The 20,114-nt window shown below is 34.1% G+C and overlaps 5 protein-coding genes across 5 annotated transcripts; 1 reads left to right on the top strand and 4 right to left on the bottom strand.

Annotated features, from left to right (window-relative positions):
- Positions 1-2,469: 2,469 nt before the first annotated feature.
- On the bottom strand, positions 2,470-3,601 carry LOC130621726 (uncharacterized). Its single transcript, XM_057437064.1, has one exon. The coding sequence runs from the start codon at positions 3,434-3,436 to the stop codon at positions 2,504-2,506; it is 933 nt and encodes a 310-aa protein (XP_057293047.1). The 5' UTR covers positions 3,437-3,601; the 3' UTR covers positions 2,470-2,503.
- A 145-nt stretch (positions 3,602-3,746) lies between these two features.
- LOC130621727 (mitochondrial import inner membrane translocase subunit Tim29-like) lies at positions 3,747-4,743 on the bottom strand. The gene has a single exon (XM_057437065.1). It carries the CDS (start codon positions 4,411-4,413, stop codon positions 3,844-3,846), a length of 570 nt encoding a protein of 189 aa, XP_057293048.1. The 5' UTR covers positions 4,414-4,743; the 3' UTR covers positions 3,747-3,843.
- Positions 4,744-4,888: 145 nt separating this feature from the next.
- On the bottom strand, positions 4,889-6,189 carry LOC130621728 (mediator of RNA polymerase II transcription subunit 10-like). The gene has a single exon (XM_057437066.1). It carries the CDS (start codon positions 6,036-6,038, stop codon positions 5,619-5,621), a length of 420 nt encoding a protein of 139 aa, XP_057293049.1. The 5' UTR covers positions 6,039-6,189; the 3' UTR covers positions 4,889-5,618.
- Positions 6,190-6,548: 359 nt separating this feature from the next.
- Positions 6,549-8,746, bottom strand: LOC130621725 (apoptosis inhibitor 5-like). The gene is made up of 2 exons (XM_057437063.1): positions 8,232-8,746; positions 6,549-7,997 (listed from the first exon to the last, which is right to left on the bottom strand). Exons 1-2 carry the CDS (start codon positions 8,716-8,718, stop codon positions 6,853-6,855), a joined length of 1,632 nt encoding a protein of 543 aa, XP_057293046.1. The 5' UTR covers positions 8,719-8,746; the 3' UTR covers positions 6,549-6,852.
- A 6,277-nt stretch (positions 8,747-15,023) lies between these two features.
- Positions 15,024-19,598, top strand: LOC130621937 (acid-sensing ion channel 2-like). Its single transcript, XM_057437303.1, has 6 exons — positions 15,024-15,625; positions 15,941-16,498; positions 17,253-17,457; positions 17,847-18,009; positions 18,777-18,868; positions 19,216-19,598. Exons 1-6 carry the CDS (start codon positions 15,206-15,208, stop codon positions 19,344-19,346), a joined length of 1,569 nt encoding a protein of 522 aa, XP_057293286.1. The 5' UTR covers positions 15,024-15,205; the 3' UTR covers positions 19,347-19,598.
- Positions 19,599-20,114: the final 516 nt, after the last annotated feature.

Raw genomic sequence — 20,114 nt, 5'->3', positions numbered from 1 at the left:
TTTGCACCTTACAGCCATACACTGCTACTAGTCTGCTTTATAAAACAAGCGAAAAAGGAGCATTAATAAAAGAAATAAAAAAATCCTGGGACGAGGTTGATTTCCCACAGATCACATATAAAAAAAATCTGACATGACGTACATACGTACCCTTCGCCAAGCCTGCATTTATCTTAAAGTTAAAAATATTTTACTTAAATTTAGGGTGACAATTTTCAAAAAGAAATTCGCTGCAGCTTCCACAAGGTTCAATATTAGGACCACACTTATTCCTTACATATGTAAATGATTTAAACAAAGCTTTAAATATTTTACATTCAATTTCATTTGTAGATGATACTAATTTGTGTCATGCACCCAAATATATAAAAATTATTTCGCACGGTCAATAATAAACTCTCAAGCTGACAGAATGGTTTAAGGCAAACAGACAACCTCGTTCCCAGGGTATTTTGCCTTGTCGCCACTCCGTAATAACGGCTCAGAGGCCACAAGACCCTGAGGACGAGGTTGGGCAAACAGACTATCCCTTAATATTTCTAAAACAAAGTACACATCACTTTTTTTCACAGGCAAAATAAAAAAGATGATATACCATTGAAACTTCCTGATTTATCTATAAATAATATAAGTATAAAAAGAGCACAATCCATGAAATTTTTAGGAATTATTCTTGATGAAAATCTTACTTGGAGAGAACATATAAGTATTTTAGAAGAAAAAGTCGCAAAGAATATTAGCATCTTTTTTAAAGCAAAATTTGTACTAGATCAGGATTGTTTAAGAAACATATATTCTTCTTTCATTCACTGCTATCTAAATTATGCAAATATTGCGTGGTGCAGCAACAACGCTACAAAATTGACAAAATTACAAAATAAACAAAAACATGCAATCAGAATTATTTTAAATGTTGACAAATACACTCACTCAAGAGAGTTATTAAAAAAGCTCAATGTACTAAATGCATACCAACTAAACTTTATCAAGCTTTTATTTTTATGTTTAAGCTTGAGCACAATATGTTACCAAGAGTATTTAAAACATGTTTCGGAAGATACAGCATAAATATCCATCCAGATTTTCATTTAACCGTTTTTTTAACCTAGGATTAATTATACAATGACAAAGTTCTCTATAACTAGCAGAGGACTTAAATTGTGGAATACATTTCTTGATAACGACATGAAAACTATTGCATCACCTAACAAATTCAAACATAAACAAGAAGCTCTGGCTCTAAGAATTTCCGCTCGCTACCAAAATATTTGATGACAACCTGCTAATTCGTTGTGTTATCGTGACAAATATTCGAAGAGGTTTGGTGCATGAAGCTCTGAAGATAGAGCACACAAGTTGACATTATATCTTACAACAAACGCAAACAAAACGAAACGTGTCTTAATAAACTCACATTTTAAAAGAAATTGCTAACAAAAAATACAGCCTATCATTCATGGTTGAAAGTCTTGCCATTGAAACGTTTATGGTCTTAAACGGCATTTAGTTGACAAAAAATTAAAATTTTGATGTGACCATCATGTTCAGCATACTTTTTTTATTAATTGTGCCAATTTTTGTCGAAAATAAAGTACTTTTAATTTTTGGACAAATTTTGGCCTAAAATGAAGGTGACAAAAATCAAAATTTTGATGTCACCATTATGTTCAGCATACTTTTTTTGTTAACTGTGCCAAATTTTGTCGAAAACAAATCCTCCTCTCAGAGGAACGTGAAATCCCAGGGTCGATTTTTTCTCAAAAAATGCTCCAAAAGAAAAAAACGACGGTTTTAAGAATTACCTACGCCTTCAGGCGCGGAAATTCAACTATTAACCACTGACAATCTTTATTTTTTTACAACACAGGACAGTTACAAGGTACAACACATCTAACACAACTCCTTATTATCTTAGCTTCAATGCTTACCTTTATATTCTATGTAGCCTTTTTTTGCTCCTGCTATTTTTTAACCACTTTAGCTAACGTTTTTAGCATATACAATCATATTTCTAGATTTACGTTATAAAAGCTTAAGATTCGTATCTTATTTTTACGAAAAACTTTAAATTCTTCAACGGCACCTAACGGAACCTAGTAATATCGGAAGATATTACTAGGTTCCAGCGCTTTTAATGGCGACACGATTGACCGTGGGGGCGCGAGTAAAATAATTGTGAACTTTGGCGTGGTAAATATGATTATGATGTAAACGGTAAAGAAAAGTAATATCAAATTATAAGAAATTTTTAAAATTGAAAGGCGTATGCTACAAAATTTTACTGTCAATTTCCTTAGCGCGCGTTACAGGCTAGGATTGGTACCACAGTGAAAAATGACTTATTCATCTTAATTATTTTGACGCCTAATTTCAATACCGATAATTTATGACGGACGAATAAAACAAACCTCAATTCAAGTGAAAAGAAAAATGGTACTGGAAAAGTAAGAAAAAATGAAACGAAAAAAATAACATTAATATTCTTTTCACAAAAGAAAATCAGTTACAACACTGTGTAAAATTTCAACTCGATTTCTTCAATAAATTCTTCGTGATTTAAATCATTAAAACAAATCTCTTCCACCCACTTATCGACATCAATTCCAGTATCTAACAGCTCCAAAGAAGAAGGTAATGGTGGACCTGCCACTATTATGCAGCCCTTTTTAATATTTTTATATAGAAACCGCCATACACTCGTTTGCTCTACAGGAGATAGAAACCATTCAAATACATTATTCAAAATGATGACATCAGCTTTTTTCACAACATTGGGCATATTCTTAATATCACCTTCGAGTAGTTTGCATCGATCGTTCAATTTAAATTTTTGCAAAATTTCTCTCTGCAAATCGCAAAACTCCTTGTTAATTTCAACACCTATTATTTCCCGAGCTTCTGAGTACACGTGAGCTGCGTATAACACAACACCGAGTCTAGAACCAACATCAAGAACAGTTTTTTCTTTCAAATTCGGCAAAGCATTCCGAAATATGAACTCCAAACATTTCTTTGATGCTGAGTGAGTTATGAAAGTTATATCAGCTATATTTTTCGACTGGCAGTCTCTGCAGTAACTGTTCGAAAGCTTCCCTTCATCAACCAATTTGTCAACTTCTCCCTCTTCATACAGGAAAGCGTCTACATGCACGCAGTTAGTTGCATTCAAATTCGCATCTTCTCCGCAGGTAGGAAAAGAAATTTTCTCACTCCGTACAACAGCGTCAAACGGGAGTTTTTTTTTCAGTGTTGCTTTTATGCAAGACAACAACACATCCGCTTTGGTCCTATCAAATTTCACTTCTTTCTCATGAAAACAATTGCTTTCGTAGCTGTCACGTGAATAATCTTCAACCCATTTCAAAAATGATTTTTTCTCATCTAAATTGTTGATGGATTGTACCAAAGTAAGGAATTCTTCTTTTGCTTTCTCCATTGTTCTACGAAATGATAAAAAATATTTAACATAAACACGTTTCAGTATCAATCATACAGCATGCATTGTACTTTTTAACCCTTAGAGGACGCGATAAACAACAAAACATATATCATCGTATCGACAGTAGTTTCAAGTCCTTCGTATATCTAAGTCATGTAAATTTTTTAGGTCTCTGTTTTGCCCTAAAGAAGGCATGTCCAAAATAAAAATTTGATGAAGAGAGATTTAAAGTCCCTCCCCCACCCCATCTTAAAAAGGTTTATATCATCGTTCTTGTATAGTTACGATTAATTACAAAAATAACAAATTTAAGAGCGAGGTTAATGGAAGAATATATACTGCGATAAACAAAATTCAACTGTGAATATAAAATAACTAAAAATTTGACTGAAATAAAAATTGAATCATTCAAACTCTTCTTGATTAACATCGTAGTCTACCATTATGTTATCTAAGAAAAGCCATCTGTTTAAAACACCTATATCCAAAATACGCGACTTCCAGTCATGAACATAAATCCAACGTGCCTGCGTATCAGGGCAATGTTTTTCATAACTGTCATAATAATGAGAATGAGGTTGTAACATAATGACTGACGCCACACCGAAGTTTACTCTTTTAAACCGATCTTCCGAGTAGTATTTCATCAACGTCTTTAGGCTTGATATGGAATTTTTATTTCGTATTAGATCGCTCAATAAAGAGTGGTCGTTTGATGCCGCAAGTAGTCGTTCTTTGTATGACTCTAAGTCTGGGTTGTGTAAGTGGCAATAAGTTGCAAAGCCTAACATTGACAGTTGAAGTCCAACTTTGACTGGCTTTTCTTTCACATGTTTGTATATATCAACAAAAGCTTGTTTGTAGTCTCTGTATAAATCGAAAACTTTTGCCAGGCGTCCTTGTCTTAAACTTTCAAATTGTGGAAACAGTTTTCGGTTGATATTCTTGGCACTTTTCCACGCACCTGCAGACATCTTATGCTACCTTAAAAATGAAGAATGCTCAAGTTTGTTACACTATTGTGCCATACAGTATACGCCTTCAATTGTAAAATTTCTTAATAGTTGTCAATATTACTTTTCCTCACCCTTTACATCATGAAAATGAATTACATTAAGTATTAGCCTGCTTTATAATCATAACACGAGCATTTGCATTACTGTATATGCGCTATTTCAATGGTTTGCCTTTTTACAAAATCATCAAATGCCATGTATGAAATTCTAAACAATTTAATGTTAAAGACTCAGAGCTAGCATTGATTATGAGCTAGACTCAGCTAGCTCATAATCAATGTGAGACAACATTTTCTATTGAATGTTAAAGTTTTCCATGTATATATGAAGATGAGGTCATCATATACGACACAGACTCACTTATTCCAGTTAATAGAAGCCTTTGAGAGTTGCAAAATAAAATTTCTAAAACCTCATAACAAGAGAATAAAAATAGCATCAATATAGTTTTTGAATTTCAAAAAAAAACACATGTATACAACAACAATAAAAAGAATCACAATCACAAATTATCACAAGCAACGGTTGCGTATTAGAACTCTAATAATTCATCATCTGATGGACAGTAAAAATCATCACCATTCTCGACTTAACTTCCGTTGTTTTTACTAGCAAAAAAACTAAATAATTTCTTCGGAATTATTACTTTCCAGATATACCAAATAAATAAATATATTTTGGAAAGGTATATGAAAACATTACTATCAATAAATATATACAACTCCCAGTACTTAAATAACAGTTAACAAAGTTCTATACTGTCCTAGATTTTATTTAAAAAAAATCCAAAAATATTTGGCTTGGTATTTGCTGCAAGAATTGGTTAGATAATAAGAAGACTTTGAAATAACATAGATTTAAAATTTGAGTTTGAAAACACAATAGAAACTCGTCTCTAGAAAACAGAGATATTGAATTTTTATTTGCTTTAGGGAGTTTAAGTAATACATGAATATTCTTTTTCGAAGATACCCAACAAAGAAAACCCGGAAAAAAGACACTTTCACATGTCTCCACTTGAGCTCCATCTCTTTGCTCGTGGTCTGATTAATTCCAGATATTTCGGTTTTTTTAGACCTCCAAAAAAAGCTCTAGAGATATTTATCCTGGATAGGAAGGAAAAAAGTTTAAAAAACAATAAATTTATAAAACAAAAATGTTCATTAAGGTGTATATTGTTGTCTTTTAAACTGTCCATGTCTGTCCATCATTTGTGGTAATTCTTTTGTGAGTTCTTCTTCTAGTACAGTCTTAAAAGACTTATATGCATCCACTTTGCCTTTAACCTCTTCATTTTTCGTCACTACCTTTTGTAAACAATCCTTGGTATAAAGTTGCGGGTTACGCCCCTGATCAACATACTGAAATATTTCTGGTGGTACCTCGACATCTGCAACAAAGCTTTTGAATTTCTCAATTTCTTGCATGTTTTCAATTAACGAATTTATTTTTGTGTTCAGGTTGTTTTGGCAACCTGGTTGAAAATCTGATACCATGATTCCTATCTGTCTAGATGTTTCAATGAACTCTTCTATGCTTTGTTGTAGTGCTTCATATTTATTAGTTTCACCTTTCTCTGTCATTTTTTTATCTTTCTACATATGATGAAGAATTTGTTAAACAAAAGAAACGGTTTTACTTAAGCATAAAGCAGAACTTTGGTACACATTAAAAAGCAGCAAATGAACCAAAAACAATTAAATAAAGCATTACCGATAAAGAGAAAAAATATATTTTTGAACTAATTCAAGATTTATAAAATTCTTGGTACAGATTAAATTTTCTAGGGAGCCAAGAATGTTTAAGTTTCTTACAGTGGTTGGTTTATCCATACTTATTTTCGCGATTTGTGCAAAAAACAGGATAGGTCTTTGTAAAAGCAGTAAATTGATATTTTTTCTAAAGCCTAAATTCTACTTTTTTTCTTCATATATGTGAAGGGGTTTGAACTTGCACTAAAATTATTGGAATATGCACATATTGCTAATACGCGAAAATTAGTTCAAATAAAGTATTCTTAATGCAAATATTACACTTGTTACTTAAAAAACCCTCTCAAAACATCTGGAGAAACAAAGGAAAAAACAACAATATAGGTCGCAGAAAACACGTTTTAAAATCAAAATAAAATAATACATGAAAATCGAACCTGGAAAAAAAAATTCACATCAAATTAAAACATTTTATTTTCTTTAAAATAGAACAAATAAAAAGTTAAAGAAACATCCATTCCAGGATATTAGTCTACAATATGCACAGATATTTAACTTTAAAATGATGGAAGTTCACACAGGCGAGCAACAATAAAAATTAACAAAGAACACATAGTTGAGTCTTAGTTTAGGATGCCTAGAAAAGTTCAGTACACATGCCATTTCTTTGTTGCAAATTTCAAGTCTATGATCTTAACAAGAAGTTTTCATGTTTTTCTCTACCACCACCGCCACGGTTACCACGATAGGAGCCTCTGCCACGTCGATTAAATCGGCCTCTATTATTGCTATTATTACCCCATGACTTCCTTCTACCAACATAATTATCATCCATCTGCACACCTTTTCTTTGCGTTGGCAGAGAATAAACTCCACCCTTACCACCACTTTTATCTTTTTTTGTTGGTAGATTATCCAAACTGATGGGCGTGATACCAGCACGTTTTCTTTTCTCTGCAACACTTTCGTCAGCCGGTTGCACAGGTGTTGTTTTCGATTTCCATGACAACACTGCATGGCTTTTATAAGATGGTGGGTTGTGAAGAAAGTCCTTAATCATATTGTTAGCATTGTTACATATCGTCAAAGCCATTACTTTTATTTTGTTTTCTGCTTGCTCTAATTCAGCCTTAGGCTTCCCCTGTAGTACAGTTCTTAACTGCTTAATGTAAGCTTGTACCATCCTCCCGAAGTATTGCAGCCTCTGTCGAAAATCTTTTAAACGTTCTGCTGACTCTTCAGCAGTAAAGAATTCGACATTTTTGGCACCTAATTTATGTACAGCATACAAAAGACATTCAACAAAAGAAAAGTTTAATTTTTGAATGGCATCCTCTTCACTTTCCTCGATACTACCTTCAGACGGAAGGGGCATGTACTCTAGCAATTTAGTGTACACTGCAAGGATGTGTTCCTTGGCGTTCTCTGCAGTAGCATTTCCACTCAATTCAGCAATCAGCTTCAAAACTTCATACTTGTAATCACCTGCATCTGTGCTGACTATTTGATCTAGAACAGGCAACACATTTTTAAACAGATATTCAAGGTATTTAGCCGGTGAGGCTCCCCTTAGAAAAAATGGTGATGCTTGACGTGTACACGTTATGAGTCGATCCAAACTTTCTGGTTCGGATGGTTCAAACTGCTTATCAAGGTTGGCTTGTTCAGTAATCAAGTCGGCAAGGTTTTGTGGGTTTGATGCAATCGATTTGACTTTTGTCAACATGGACACAAAACCAGTAAATTCGTCACCAGTAACATCACTTAACACTTTTCGAACTTCCAATAACAGGAACTGGCCAGCTTTCTCATCAGATGCAAATGTTTTTCCTGGAAAGAAATAACACCAATTTTACTTACGATACTTTCGAAAATATATTTTTTAAACTAGGTCACAGAGGCTAACACACCCTGAGGATATTAATGGTATAAGTTACACCATTTTATACAACAGTAAAAAATCAATGGATAATGTGAAATTTGTTTAGGTGAAGTCCTTTTAAAAGTGTGAGTAAAAGAAAACTTTAAAATCTAAAATTGTAAGTTATTATTAGTAATAATTACCAGGAGCTGCTTGCGTCAAAAAACTAATTGCTTTCTCCCGAACTAAGTCGTCACCCACACAAATTTGTGTGAATATGCCACCAAGTGCAGCTTCTGGATCTTTTACAATCAATGCTTCCAATCCACTTCGCACAATGGCAAGCTCAGATGCATCTTCTTGTTGCAAGAGCTGTGTCAGAATATCTGTAATTCTAGGAATGTGTTCAGTAGCAGTTTTACAGAAGTCAGGTAGAGATTTTATAGCCATTCTTCGAACCGGAGTCTCCTCTTCTTCGCAGAGGTCCAACTGTGCATCAATAGCACTTTCAGCTAACGCAGGAAAATATTTAAAGAAACGTGGAATGAATTGACATGCCAACTTTTTTTGAGGCAAACTTCCTTTGGTAGCATTCAAGATTGCTTGATACAACTCAACATGATCACCAGCTTTCTCACCAGCATCAGCTAAAATTCCGAAATTTTTGTACAATTCTTCGATTTCTGCCATATTTTATCTACAAAGTAAAGAAAGTTTATGTCAGCTCCTAAATAACAAATCTGTATAGAGCACTGATTTAAAATTAACAAATGAATAACAAAGACACATGTTGAGTTGATGGTTTCAGCTCTGAATTACACATATACTCTCATTGATGATGAGATAAGTATTTGCAGAAATTGTGTCATGGTGTCAAGAAAACAAAAGCAAAAAGAAGGGTGCTGCATTTTAAAAAACACAGATTATGTATATCAAATTTAACTTATGTAAAAGTGCATGTTTGTAAACAATAATTTGTGACAGAATTGTGAAGACCCCTCCCCTCCTTTACTAAAAGATTTGAGATCTGAAGAGATGTTTGTCTTTGTCAAGGTGGAAATGGAACAGAGTGCAATTCAAAGATTTGAAATAGTGACTATGAGATCCAAATTGGGAATTTAATGAAAATTCTCTCACAGGCCTGGAAATTTGGATCCATTGTTACCGTGATTTGAAGCTGACAGAAACAATCAAAACGTTTTTTCATTTCCACGAAGTAGACCTTGCAGAAATGATACATTCACGACGGTAACAATTAGTTTTAAACCGGTAAATAAGTGGAGAACCAAATATTGCCTAAGGAAAACGATTTATCGTTACTGTCTTTATTAATTTACGGAAACGTCGTGGAAACATAACTATCGTTTCCGCCAAATTTCCAGGCCTGTCTCACAGGTCCAGGAGAAAATAATTTTATATTCTTATACATTTTCAAGCAGTTCAATTTAACATAGCTTTGACGGAAGAGAACAAGTCAATATTACACATTTATTATTGTATTTTTGGATGTTCTATTACCAAGCCATCATCACTGATAGTTCCCCTAGTTCCCCCACATAAAAAAAAGTTCATAACTGGGGAAAGGACATTAAAAAATTTAGGAGATCTTAGGAGAAAATGATATAGAATAACTGACGCAGAATATAAATATTGACTTATAATTCCATAAAAAAAATCCATTATACAAATACAGTTTTATAAATAGTTCTTCTCTAAAAATTTGGAGATTTTTAGAAGTATTTGCAAAAAATCAGGAAATTTTAGGATATTCTAGCATTATTTAGAAGGATTTTATTTTTTTAGGATTTTTAGAAGACATGGGAACCCTGAAAAATAAAATTATCTTCAAAAAAAAAACATATAAACGTATTATAGCTAGTCAACAAGCCAACATGCACTGCACATACATAGAACAATCATCCAATGAGCTAAATTAAACACAAGAACATCCTGTGGACCCCGACCCTCAGTCATCCCTGTCCATCAAACTAAATTTTTACATTGTTAAATTTTCTTTTAACAGCATTTATCAATTTAGTCCTGTGCACTAATTAGTGAAATACATGTACACCTAAAAATGATATCAGCCATACTACTCCATTACCAGAAACAAATCATTTCAATGTGTTCAATGTGATTGCAAAGATATAAATAGATTAGAATAACAGTCAACACAAAAGAAAAATTGATCTCCAGAATGGTGTATTAGAGAAAAAAGAAGGGTCATAAGTATTGGCTTTTTTAAAAAAACTTTAAATTTGTGTTATCTGTGTCATTTGTTAAAGAAAAACGGCAAATATTTATATGTTCCGATCAGTAGCGTTTTTGTGATTTTATAATTCAAGCTTTATATATTTATAATCGTCTTTCGAAGAAATAAAGTTCAAAATACTTAACAAAAAATAAGTAAAAAATAAAAAAAATCTTTGATAGTAACGAAATGATAGTAAGGAACTTCATGATCTATTTTTAGCATTGAAATGTTAAATATCGTTATTAGCTACACTTCAACTTTCCGTAATTTAATTTACATTAAATATTGTTTGTCTCACAAGTAGTTACAAGGTTTAATTAATGACTTTACTCACAATTTTTTGTACCAATGTTCAAATTCTTGGCTGTAAACTTTGTTGGAACTTGCTCTTCGCATGTTCCCAATGCCAAAACAAACCCCCCTGGGCGGTGTAAGGGGTACAGGAATTTTTTGTTGCAGAGATGGTAAAAGCATCTGGGTATATTGGAGTTGAGCTTATTACAAGTCTTGCTAACCAGATTATAAAGGATGGTGCTATTCCGAGTGAGTGGCAGTCGAGTGTAATAGTGAATTGTTTCAAGGGCAAGGGTGATGCATTAGAAAGGGGTAACTATAGAGGTTTGAAGTTGGTTGATCAAGTAATGAAAGTTATTGAAAGAGTGATTGATAAGTTACTTAGAGAAAGAATTGATATAGATAAGATGCAATTTGGTTTTGTTCCAGGGTGTGGCACTACAGATGCAATATTTTTACTCAGACAGCTTCAGGAAAAGTATTTATGAAAGAAAAAGAATCTCTATTTTGCCTTTGTAAAATTTAGAGAAAGCTTTTGATAGAGTGCCACGTAAAGTTATTTGGTGGGCTATGAGAAAATTAGGTGTGGATGAGTGGCTAGTTACGATGGTACAGTTTATGTACAGCAATGCTAGAAGTCGTGTCAGGATTAACGATTCACTTAGTTGATGTTGGTGTACATCAGGGTTCTGTACTTAGTCCTTTGTTGTTTATTCTAGTCTTAGAAGCGCTGTCGATGGAGTTCAGAACAGGTTGTCCAGAAGTGGAAGAAAGGACTAGAAGAGAAAGTGCTAAAGGTAAACACAGCAAAGTCTAAAGTCATGATTAATAGCATTGCAGCCAAGTGTGACCTTGTAGTTGGAAAGTGGCCTTGGGGAGTTTGCAGGAAAGGGGTTGGTAGTAACTCAATTTTTTGTCAGACTTGCAAGCATTGGGTACATAAGAAGTGCAGTAGTATTATTGGAAGGTTAAGAGCTGACATACAGTTTGTATGCAAGTGTTGCAAAGGTGAGATTATAGAGAATGAAGTATTTCCAGTTTTAATGATGTACAACAGTGGCTCGTTAGAGATAATTGAGAGCTTCTGTTACTTAGGTGATATGTTGGGCAGTGAAGGGGGTGTTGGAAGATTGAATTGGCCAGGGCACTTGGAAAGAATGGAGGAGGATAATTGGGTAAGAAAGTGTAATGACTTGATAGTTCCTGGGGCAAAGCCCAGAGGCAGACAGAGAAAGACTTGGCAAGAGGTTATACGGACAGACTTGATACAGAGGAAGTTGAGTTTAGATCTAACACAGTGTAGATCAGATTGGAAGAGGGTCATTAATATATCCCCTGTCCAACCCATGCTACAAGGGTGCTGATAAGCCACATACGCCGTAAAAAGTGCGGGCGTTATCAAGCGAGTTCTGCATTTTGAAAAAAAATCAAGTATTCACCTGAAAAAACCTGCATAGGCCTGGACAATGCCCGAAAAAAACAAACAAACAATAATATGATTAAAAAAAAACACTATAAAAATCAAAATAACTTACTATGTGGTAGCGAAGTTGTTAAAAGAAATGTGTTTGATGGTTTTTGATAAAGTTTACTTTATAAATAACTTATATATAAACTTTATTAACTCCTTTCTCTTCAAGCGCCTTTTTCCCAACTATCGTTCGCATGGTTTGTTACAAGGAATTACATTTTGGGAATGTTCTGGGCGAGCTCGGGAAAGTGCGGGCGGTTTCGGAGGTCAGCCACCAATTTTATTTGGGAAGTCGCCTGAACTCGCTTGTATATATGTGGGCGTTTGCGGCTTATCGGCACCCTCTTTTCATGCTAGCATGGAAAACGAACGTTAAGCCGAGAATGATGAAACAAATTTTACAGATCGAAACCTAATATCTAAAAAATATATGATATCACACATCTCACACATCTAGCGTGTATCAGTTAGCAATGTAGGATAATTATATGATATGATGTGATTATATAGTTCCACATATTCTGCTTCGATGAAAACCATAAAAACAAGAACAAGAAACAATTGTGCACAATCAAATCAGGCCATTTTGTCACATTTTAGGTAGGCTTGCAAAAAAATTGCAACAGTATGAGCAGCTAATTATATGGCTAACCACCACGTAAAAGCTATCAGTAATAATAATAATAATAATAATAATAATAAATATTTAAAGTGGCTAGCCCAGAAAATCACAAAAACCTATAGTTAGTGGATTGTTTCCACTGAGGGCCACTAGAACAAAAAAGAAACAAAAAAATGATAAGCCTTAGACTGCATCAGCTCAATCAAACATAGTAACATTTTTAATCTGTGAAAATTGAAAAGAAAAAGAATAAAAAACAAAAATTAAAAAGTTAAAAAGTGATCTCCATTAGAATTTGCCAAATACATTAGAGATGGAAGTCTTAAACGAAAGCAGACTTCCATCACAGGTCACTTGGTCTGGAAGATTATTCTTTTGCAGCTCTAAATGGGAAGGCTTTTTTGCCAAATTCCGTGTTGACCAGTTCAGTTCTTCCTGACTAGACATAACACATAGCACATGATGATTGTGCCTCTCTCCTCTCTCTTGTAGTTTTTTAAGAAAAGGAAAAATGCCTGGATCACAAGATCCCTGGTTTGTAGGTTGAGCCTAAACTGTCATAGATAATCTCTGTTTTAGGAAAAGTGCCTTTCTACAATAGCGCCATGTCTGCTTTGGTGATATGCGGTGTGGTTGTGTGTGTAGCTACTATAGTGCAATGTGTGTCTGTTGCTTTTAATCTTATAGCTAGCTAAATTGGATACAAGTTCTCCATCCCTTATATTTGAGAAGAAGGTAATCTGTCATTTCAAACCTTTCTTTCAAATTCCTGCTTTGATAGTTAAGAAGTAAGACAAAACCAAGCAAATTAAAAAAAGCAAAAGTCGCGATTTTCATGTTCCATCTGGGTTTGGCTACCATTATGAATGCCATTTGTGATCTTGATGTTGAATGAGCAATTTGAGGTAACAAAGGAGATACTGTCACAAAGTCCAAAGTGGACACGGGGCTACAAATTACGCACTTCGTCCTCAGTCGCATATCTCCGCCCATTTTTACAAGCCGTATATTATATCCACACTTTGTTTTTTTATATCAAATCCAAAGGAAATATGGATTCAAACTGAGGTGTTTTTGCTCTATCCACATCTCTGATCTGTTTTATAGTTTTGAGTATTTGCAATTATCAAACAACCTCGTTCCTATGGCTTTTTTTCACTTGTTGGATCAGCAGGGAACACTTCATAAAAATCTCAGTTGTTGGCACATCAAAATCAGCATGTAGTGAAGCTGGTCAAAGTGACTAAGTTTTCGCAAAGTGATCTACTTTACGCCTCTCTATACACATGATATTACCGTGGCGCTCTTATTTACTTAGCCGAAGATTCTATATGTATAAAATACTAAAATTACAAAATAAATCAAATTCGCGACATCAGACACCTCCCAGTCGTTTCACAACTCATAAAATCCAACAAAAAACATTTAAATGCGTGTTTCTCGTTTCCCTGTCTAAGATTGCGTGGAAAGAAACGGTAAAGACGTATGTGGAAATGTTTAACACACTCCCACGTTATAGCGTTAACGGCTCGTGCAATGAACGGTTAGAATTTTGACACATTTTATCTTAAGATTTTCGCCTGGCAAATTACTATTTTTGGCCAACGTCGTCCTTAGGGCTTTTTGTCTCTCATTGACGCTGCGCTTATAATTTATCTGAGGTCTGATATGCAAAAAAACAACAGGTCCTGGGATCGAGGATGATTTTTGGCCCCTTTTTGAACCATTAAATTGAGCCTTAGTTTTCATGAAAATGACACTATCTTATCCTTTCATTCATTAAACAGTCGCGTGACTACTAATGAACGATAAAAGGATACAGTGCTTTTAAATCCACACTTATTCTTCAGCCCTTTCTTATCATAGCGCGAATGAGCTAAATTATTTGCCAGATTTATTAATTTTAAAAAAATTCAAAAAATCTAAGGTTGACTCAATATCTTTCTTACACAAGTTATTAAAAACGCACGTTGAATGTATTTTTGATTCACCTACAACCCGGACTGGTCATTATTTTTATTTCTCTATTGTTCTAAACAATAGACCTATTGTTTTTAATCTGAAATCATAACCTGATAGTCTTATAAAGCATATTCTTGTAAAAAAAGTATGTAACCAGATTACTAAATAAAATCTGGTTATTTTTTTCATCGGCCATGTTGTTTCGAATTTTTTAGAAATTCTTAAAACATGTCAAGCGTATCTAATCATGCATTAAAGTTATGTTCACTCAAGTGGAAATGAAAGCTGGAATACATTTCAACTGTGAACAAGAGAACAGCGTCGTTCGACACCAGCACAAGTGTGTTTGCAAAATAAATAAAATCACAAATAATAAAAACTTTGCTGCGAAACCATTACCATTGCAAAAATTGATGGAAATCAAGGAATATATAACCATGAGGAGTTTTATTTCTCCGCTGAGGGAAGAGAAGAAGAAGATGCAGTTGCTACTAACGAATTTTCTTCAACTAATTTTGAGAACAACAAAGAAAAGGGAAAGAATCAAGAAAAACTGCGTAAATCTGAAAAACTAATGGACTTTGTTTTAAAATTAACAATTCTAAAACATCTCAAAGATTTATCTAACAATAAAAGCAGTCAATGTAGGGAAACGGACTCGAAAATAAAAGCAGAAAGAGAAGAAGAAGATGAAATCAAGAGAAAAGAAATTAACTTAATGTGGCAGAATTTCCTACAAGCTTTCACTTTAAATGGTTTTCGTCATATTTTTGAGAAGGGGACCATCCGACGGGTGGTGTGGCTAATTATTTTATTAAGTGCTATATTCGTAGTTTGTGTGTCGGCGAAGAAAAGTTTAGCAAAATATTTCACCCGTCCAATCACTACTACAGTAAATATGGTATATAGAGATGAAATTATATTTCCTGCAGTTACTTTATGCAACTTCAACTTTTTTCCACATTATCTTATTAACGGAACAATAGGAGAAAAGGTAAGTGGTGTTTGTTGTGAACAGAAAAAACAACAACATAACCAAAAAGTTGCCCATTCCTACTTCGCCCTAAGCCGGCCATTATCTTTGCTTTATAGATTGACCACATGCTAAATCGGTCATTAATAGTAATAATAGTGGCAATTGAATATTCCTATGCCAGTAACATGTCCTAAATACTTCCGTGACCCACCTGGGGTTTTTCAAGTTTCTACAGGGTTCAACCTGATCACCCTAAATGTTACAGTCCCAAACGCCAAGAAATAGCCTGCTAAAAACTATATACTATAATGGAATTCATTTGTTTGTTTATAGGTTGTGTCAATATTAGCGCCTTTAGAAAACTTTAACCGCACGCATCAAGAGATTATAAGTCAGCAGGGGCCGTACACAGCTAACATAAGAGACTATAGATCGATTTTTACGAAATTAAAATGGAAAAGAAAAAAAATTGCAAAGAAAGAAGATAGCAAAGATAAACATGAAGATCTGTATTTTGATCATAATTTCGACTTTGCCGATTTCGTTAAAAAACATGGCCATAAGATTGACCACATGGTCAAAAAATGCCATTGGAAAGCACAAAAATGCGGACCAGAAAATTTCACCTCTGTTTTAACTGATTTCGGGCTTTGTTACACATTTAACCCTGGCACCCCTGACCATCCGCTATTGAAGGTTCACAGAGCTGGTGTGGATTTTGGATTGCGTTTGCAGCTCAATGTACAGCAAGATCAATATTATGGAATCTTAAGAGATTCATCTGGATTTAAAGTGATGATACATGATCAAGATGAACCGCCATTAATTAACGAGCTTGGTTTTGCTATCCATCCCGGCATGCACACTTTTTGTGGAATTAGAAAAACAAAGGTATTGGTTAATTTATCAGGATTTCTTATTGTTGCACACAACCAATTTGTGCATAGCCATGTACTTAGTAGCTCTCACAACTTTAAAGAAAAGAGCTTGCTTAAGACTCAAACTCTCAAATCTGATATTCAAATGTTTAGATAACTAATGAACTTCCCAGTCACATGTTTTTGCACCAATTTATATAAATGCAGAATAATGTCATACATTTTCTCTGCCTCATTTGCAACTGATTCCTGTAAATTAGTAAAAAATAGCAAGAAATTTAAAGCAGTGTTTCGTAGATTGACCATTTGGCTTCATTACCTGGTTAACTTCATTCCTATTGTACGACATAAATAACGAAAAGTCAAAAAAACTAATACGATATCGTATGCGCGCAATCAGCTTACAATCGAAATGCAGGTCTAAATGGCAGCGTTATAACATTAACGCGGCATTATATTCACATGATAAAATTTATCGTAAATGTCCGCTAGCATACTCCCTTTAACTTCGACCCCGAGGCATTTTTCTCTTTCTCGCCGTTCCGATATCAAAAAGAGAAAACGACGCCCTGGGTCGAAGTTGTCTCTCGTTAGTAGCAAACCATTAAAAGAATAAAAAACAATTCCTTGGCACGAAAATTTCAACGGTAAATCTATTATCCGCACTAATTAAGCGTTGCCGTAATGGCGGCAAAAAGATCTCGCTTTTCTGACATCTTTCGTTTTCTTGAATCTTGACCCATACCTGACTAAAAACTTTTTTACAGATCTTCAACCTGCCTGCACCGTGGGAGACAGCGTGTGAAGATAAAAAGACTGAAGATCAACGTAAATATACAAAGTCAGCCTGTTTAATGAAATGTAGGGCAGAATTTATAGTTGGAATTTGCAACTGCCGATCTTTTCAACACGAAGGTTCTGCTCCTGTTTGTTTACCACATGAAATAAGAGATTGCGTGAGGCCAGCGATTGGTGAGTTTCCTTAGCATATCTTCGTTATAATTATCACATGAAATAACTGATTGTGTGAGAACAGCGATTGGTGAGTTTAGTTCGCATATCATTTGTTTGTTCACAAAGTAAAAAAAAGATTGCGTGAGACCAGAGATTGGTGAGTTTAGTTACTATATTGATGGTGTGTTTACCACGCGAAATAGGAGATTGTGTGAGACCAGCGATTGGCGAGTTTAGTTTGCATATCGTTTGTTTGTTCACAGCGATTGGTTAGTTTAGTTCGCATTCTTTATTTACGTAAGACAAGATATAAGTTTTATATGCTTACTTGCAGAAGAAAAACATAACAAAATTATACTCTTTCAAAAAGATACAAAGTAAGAAATTTCTATCTGTTTTTTTCTCAGCTACGTTTATGAACGAATCTGATCATTGTGAATGTCCTGTACCTTGCGAAAAGATACGATATCAACCACAACTTTCATACGCACAAATGCCAGCCAAACATTACAGTGAAGCTTTAGCTAAACTGAAACATATTGACAAAGATAGAATGAGACATTTTCTCAGGTATTTGCAAAATTTCTGTTTTCATATAATTTCTTTGAGTGAATGAGACTATTTTTTCCATTCTGTTAGGTGGGTTAATCTTACTTATTGTACCAAATATGTATGTACATCTCACAGCCTCTTATGCACACTTTTCAAGCGTCTTTTCAAGATGGAAAAATCTTAGAAACAATTGAACAATGTTGGCCTATGTATGTGTATTTGACAGTGTAAGGTGCCTGCAATAATTCTTACACGGTACGGACTTCATATCTTTGAACGCACAGTGTAGTACCAAAGAGTCTTAGCGAAAGACATTGGCAATTGATTCTGTTTGTTACCAGAGCAGTGTTTTAGCACAACATCAACATTCAGAAGCTTTTACAATCCAATTACATTTAAATACCGGTAATAAAAAATAATAAATAAATAAATAAATAAATAAATAAATAAATGATAATAATCGCAAAACTTATCTCTTCCTTTTTATGGAGTTGTGCACAAAACGGCGTTAAGATTAAGGAGGGCGGGTGATACTAAAGTACCCTTGATTTTCGTATTAAAACCTCACAGAAGGACTTCACAACGAAATTCTTGAAACCATCATCAGAAACACAAAGTTTGTATGATAGACAAAAAATAAACCATCTGACATAGATTTCAGAGCAAGTCAAAAATTGATTAGACTTCTTAAACCATCGCAAAACTTAAAAAGTTGTAATTTTAACTTATTATTTATCATTACATTGTTTGTTTTTGTTTATTTCACTCATTGAGGTATATTTTAGAGACAATTTGTTGGAATTAGATTTATATTACGAAGAGATGAGTACACAAGTTATCCAGCAAGTTCCTTCATACGATGAAGAAAGTCTGTTCGGTACGTCAGAATGCTTTTACCTTGTCACAAGGGCTGTCTCAACAACCTTTTACCAAAGGCTTTTTGTCTTTCATCGGCGCTGCGCTTATTGATAGGTCTGACGTCTTGCCGTCCGATATGCAAAAAGACAACAGGTCCTGGGATCAAGGTTGCTTTCTCAACATTTTTTGAAAATAAGCCCTGGAAAGGAGGTTGTAGTTTCTTAGTAAATTTAAACTTGCATTTGCTTATATTGGTCAGTTTGCCTACAGCAAACCTCCAACCCATATCTCAGGGCACTTCGTAATGAAAAAAACCCCGGGGTCGAGGTTGTCAAAATTTAATGGAAGTTTAAATTTGTTTTGTAGGTGATATTGGAGGACAAATTGGTCTATTTCTTGGCGCAAGCATCCTCACGGTGTTAGAAATTGTCGATCTCCTCGGCAGGGTTTTGGTTGTGAAATTTGGAAGAGTAAAAAAACCGGAACACATTGCATAATATTGTGCGAAAAAAACTTAATCAAGAAGTCTGTTTTTTATAAAACGGCCACAAAATGTAGAGAAAAGGTGATAAAAAATGTTGGGGAGAGGACCCTGGTCTTGAATTTCTTACAAAATGAAGAAAAACAAATAATCGAAATAAAGTATATTTAACATACTACATAAATTTTTATACGATTTTTAAAGAGTATTCAGACTCGATTACTCAGTTATATTATATACATATAAAGTTTGATGGACAGAACAAAATTTAGATTAAATTAAAAGACAATATTTGAATATTCAAGCCAGCCTGAACATTCATTCTGCCTTATATATTTCCAAGAAAATTTAGACTCAATTTTTCATTTAACATAATTAAGTGGTTCTGTTACTTCATAAAATCCGGTTAAATCCTGTTATATGCGGTCATAAAACGAATTTAGCGTCATCAGAATTCACTTTAGCTTGATATAAAATCATCACGAAATAATATCAGCAAAATATCAGCCGGAAAAGAAAATAGTGGGGAATTTTTTGTTCTGCCCGCGTGTATAAATAAGGACAGTGTGACTAGTGAGCTCAAACTATCCATATGTTTACTTATCGCGTATATACATACAATGCGCCGTTGATTTAAATAAACTACAAGTCACCTATTTCCCTCCCTCTCTCTGTATCATATATTTACAAAATTATATTATTCTGTTAATAAAAACTAAAAGTCATATGCTGTAGTATAAGGAAAAAAAATAGAAAGTTAATCCATAAAATATAATGGCAGCTG

This window comes from Hydractinia symbiolongicarpus, chromosome 12, assembly GCF_029227915.1.
Source record: "Hydractinia symbiolongicarpus strain clone_291-10 chromosome 12, HSymV2.1, whole genome shotgun sequence".
Lineage (NCBI taxonomy): Eukaryota > Metazoa > Cnidaria > Hydrozoa > Anthoathecata > Hydractiniidae > Hydractinia > Hydractinia symbiolongicarpus.
Note: the sequence above shows the minus strand (reverse complement) of the source record. Positions and strands in the feature narration are given on the sequence as shown.

Excerpts from the sequence above, each read along its gene's own strand:
- LOC130621726 (XM_057437064.1), bottom strand. The coding sequence starts at position 3,436 with ATGGAGAAAGCAAAAGAAGAATTCCTTACTTTGGTACAATCCATCAAC.
- LOC130621727 (XM_057437065.1), bottom strand. The coding sequence starts at position 4,413 with ATGTCTGCAGGTGCGTGGAAAAGTGCCAAGAATATCAACCGAAAACTG.
- LOC130621728 (XM_057437066.1), bottom strand. The coding sequence starts at position 6,038 with ATGACAGAGAAAGGTGAAACTAATAAATATGAAGCACTACAACAAAGC.
- LOC130621725 (XM_057437063.1), bottom strand. The coding sequence starts at position 8,718 with ATGGCAGAAATCGAAGAATTGTACAAAAATTTCGGAATTTTAGCTGAT. Across the intron at positions 7,998-8,231 it reads TTTGACGCAAGCAGCTCCTG|GAAAAACATTTGCATCTGAT; the intron begins GTAATTATTACT and ends ATTTCTTTCCAG.
- LOC130621937 (XM_057437303.1), top strand. The coding sequence starts at position 15,206 with ATGGACTTTGTTTTAAAATTAACAATTCTAAAACATCTCAAAGATTTA. Across the intron at positions 17,458-17,846 it reads TTGCGTGAGGCCAGCGATTG|CTACGTTTATGAACGAATCT; the intron begins GTGAGTTTCCTT and ends TTTTTTTCTCAG. Across the intron at positions 18,869-19,215 it reads CGATGAAGAAAGTCTGTTCG|GTGATATTGGAGGACAAATT; the intron begins GTACGTCAGAAT and ends TTTGTTTTGTAG.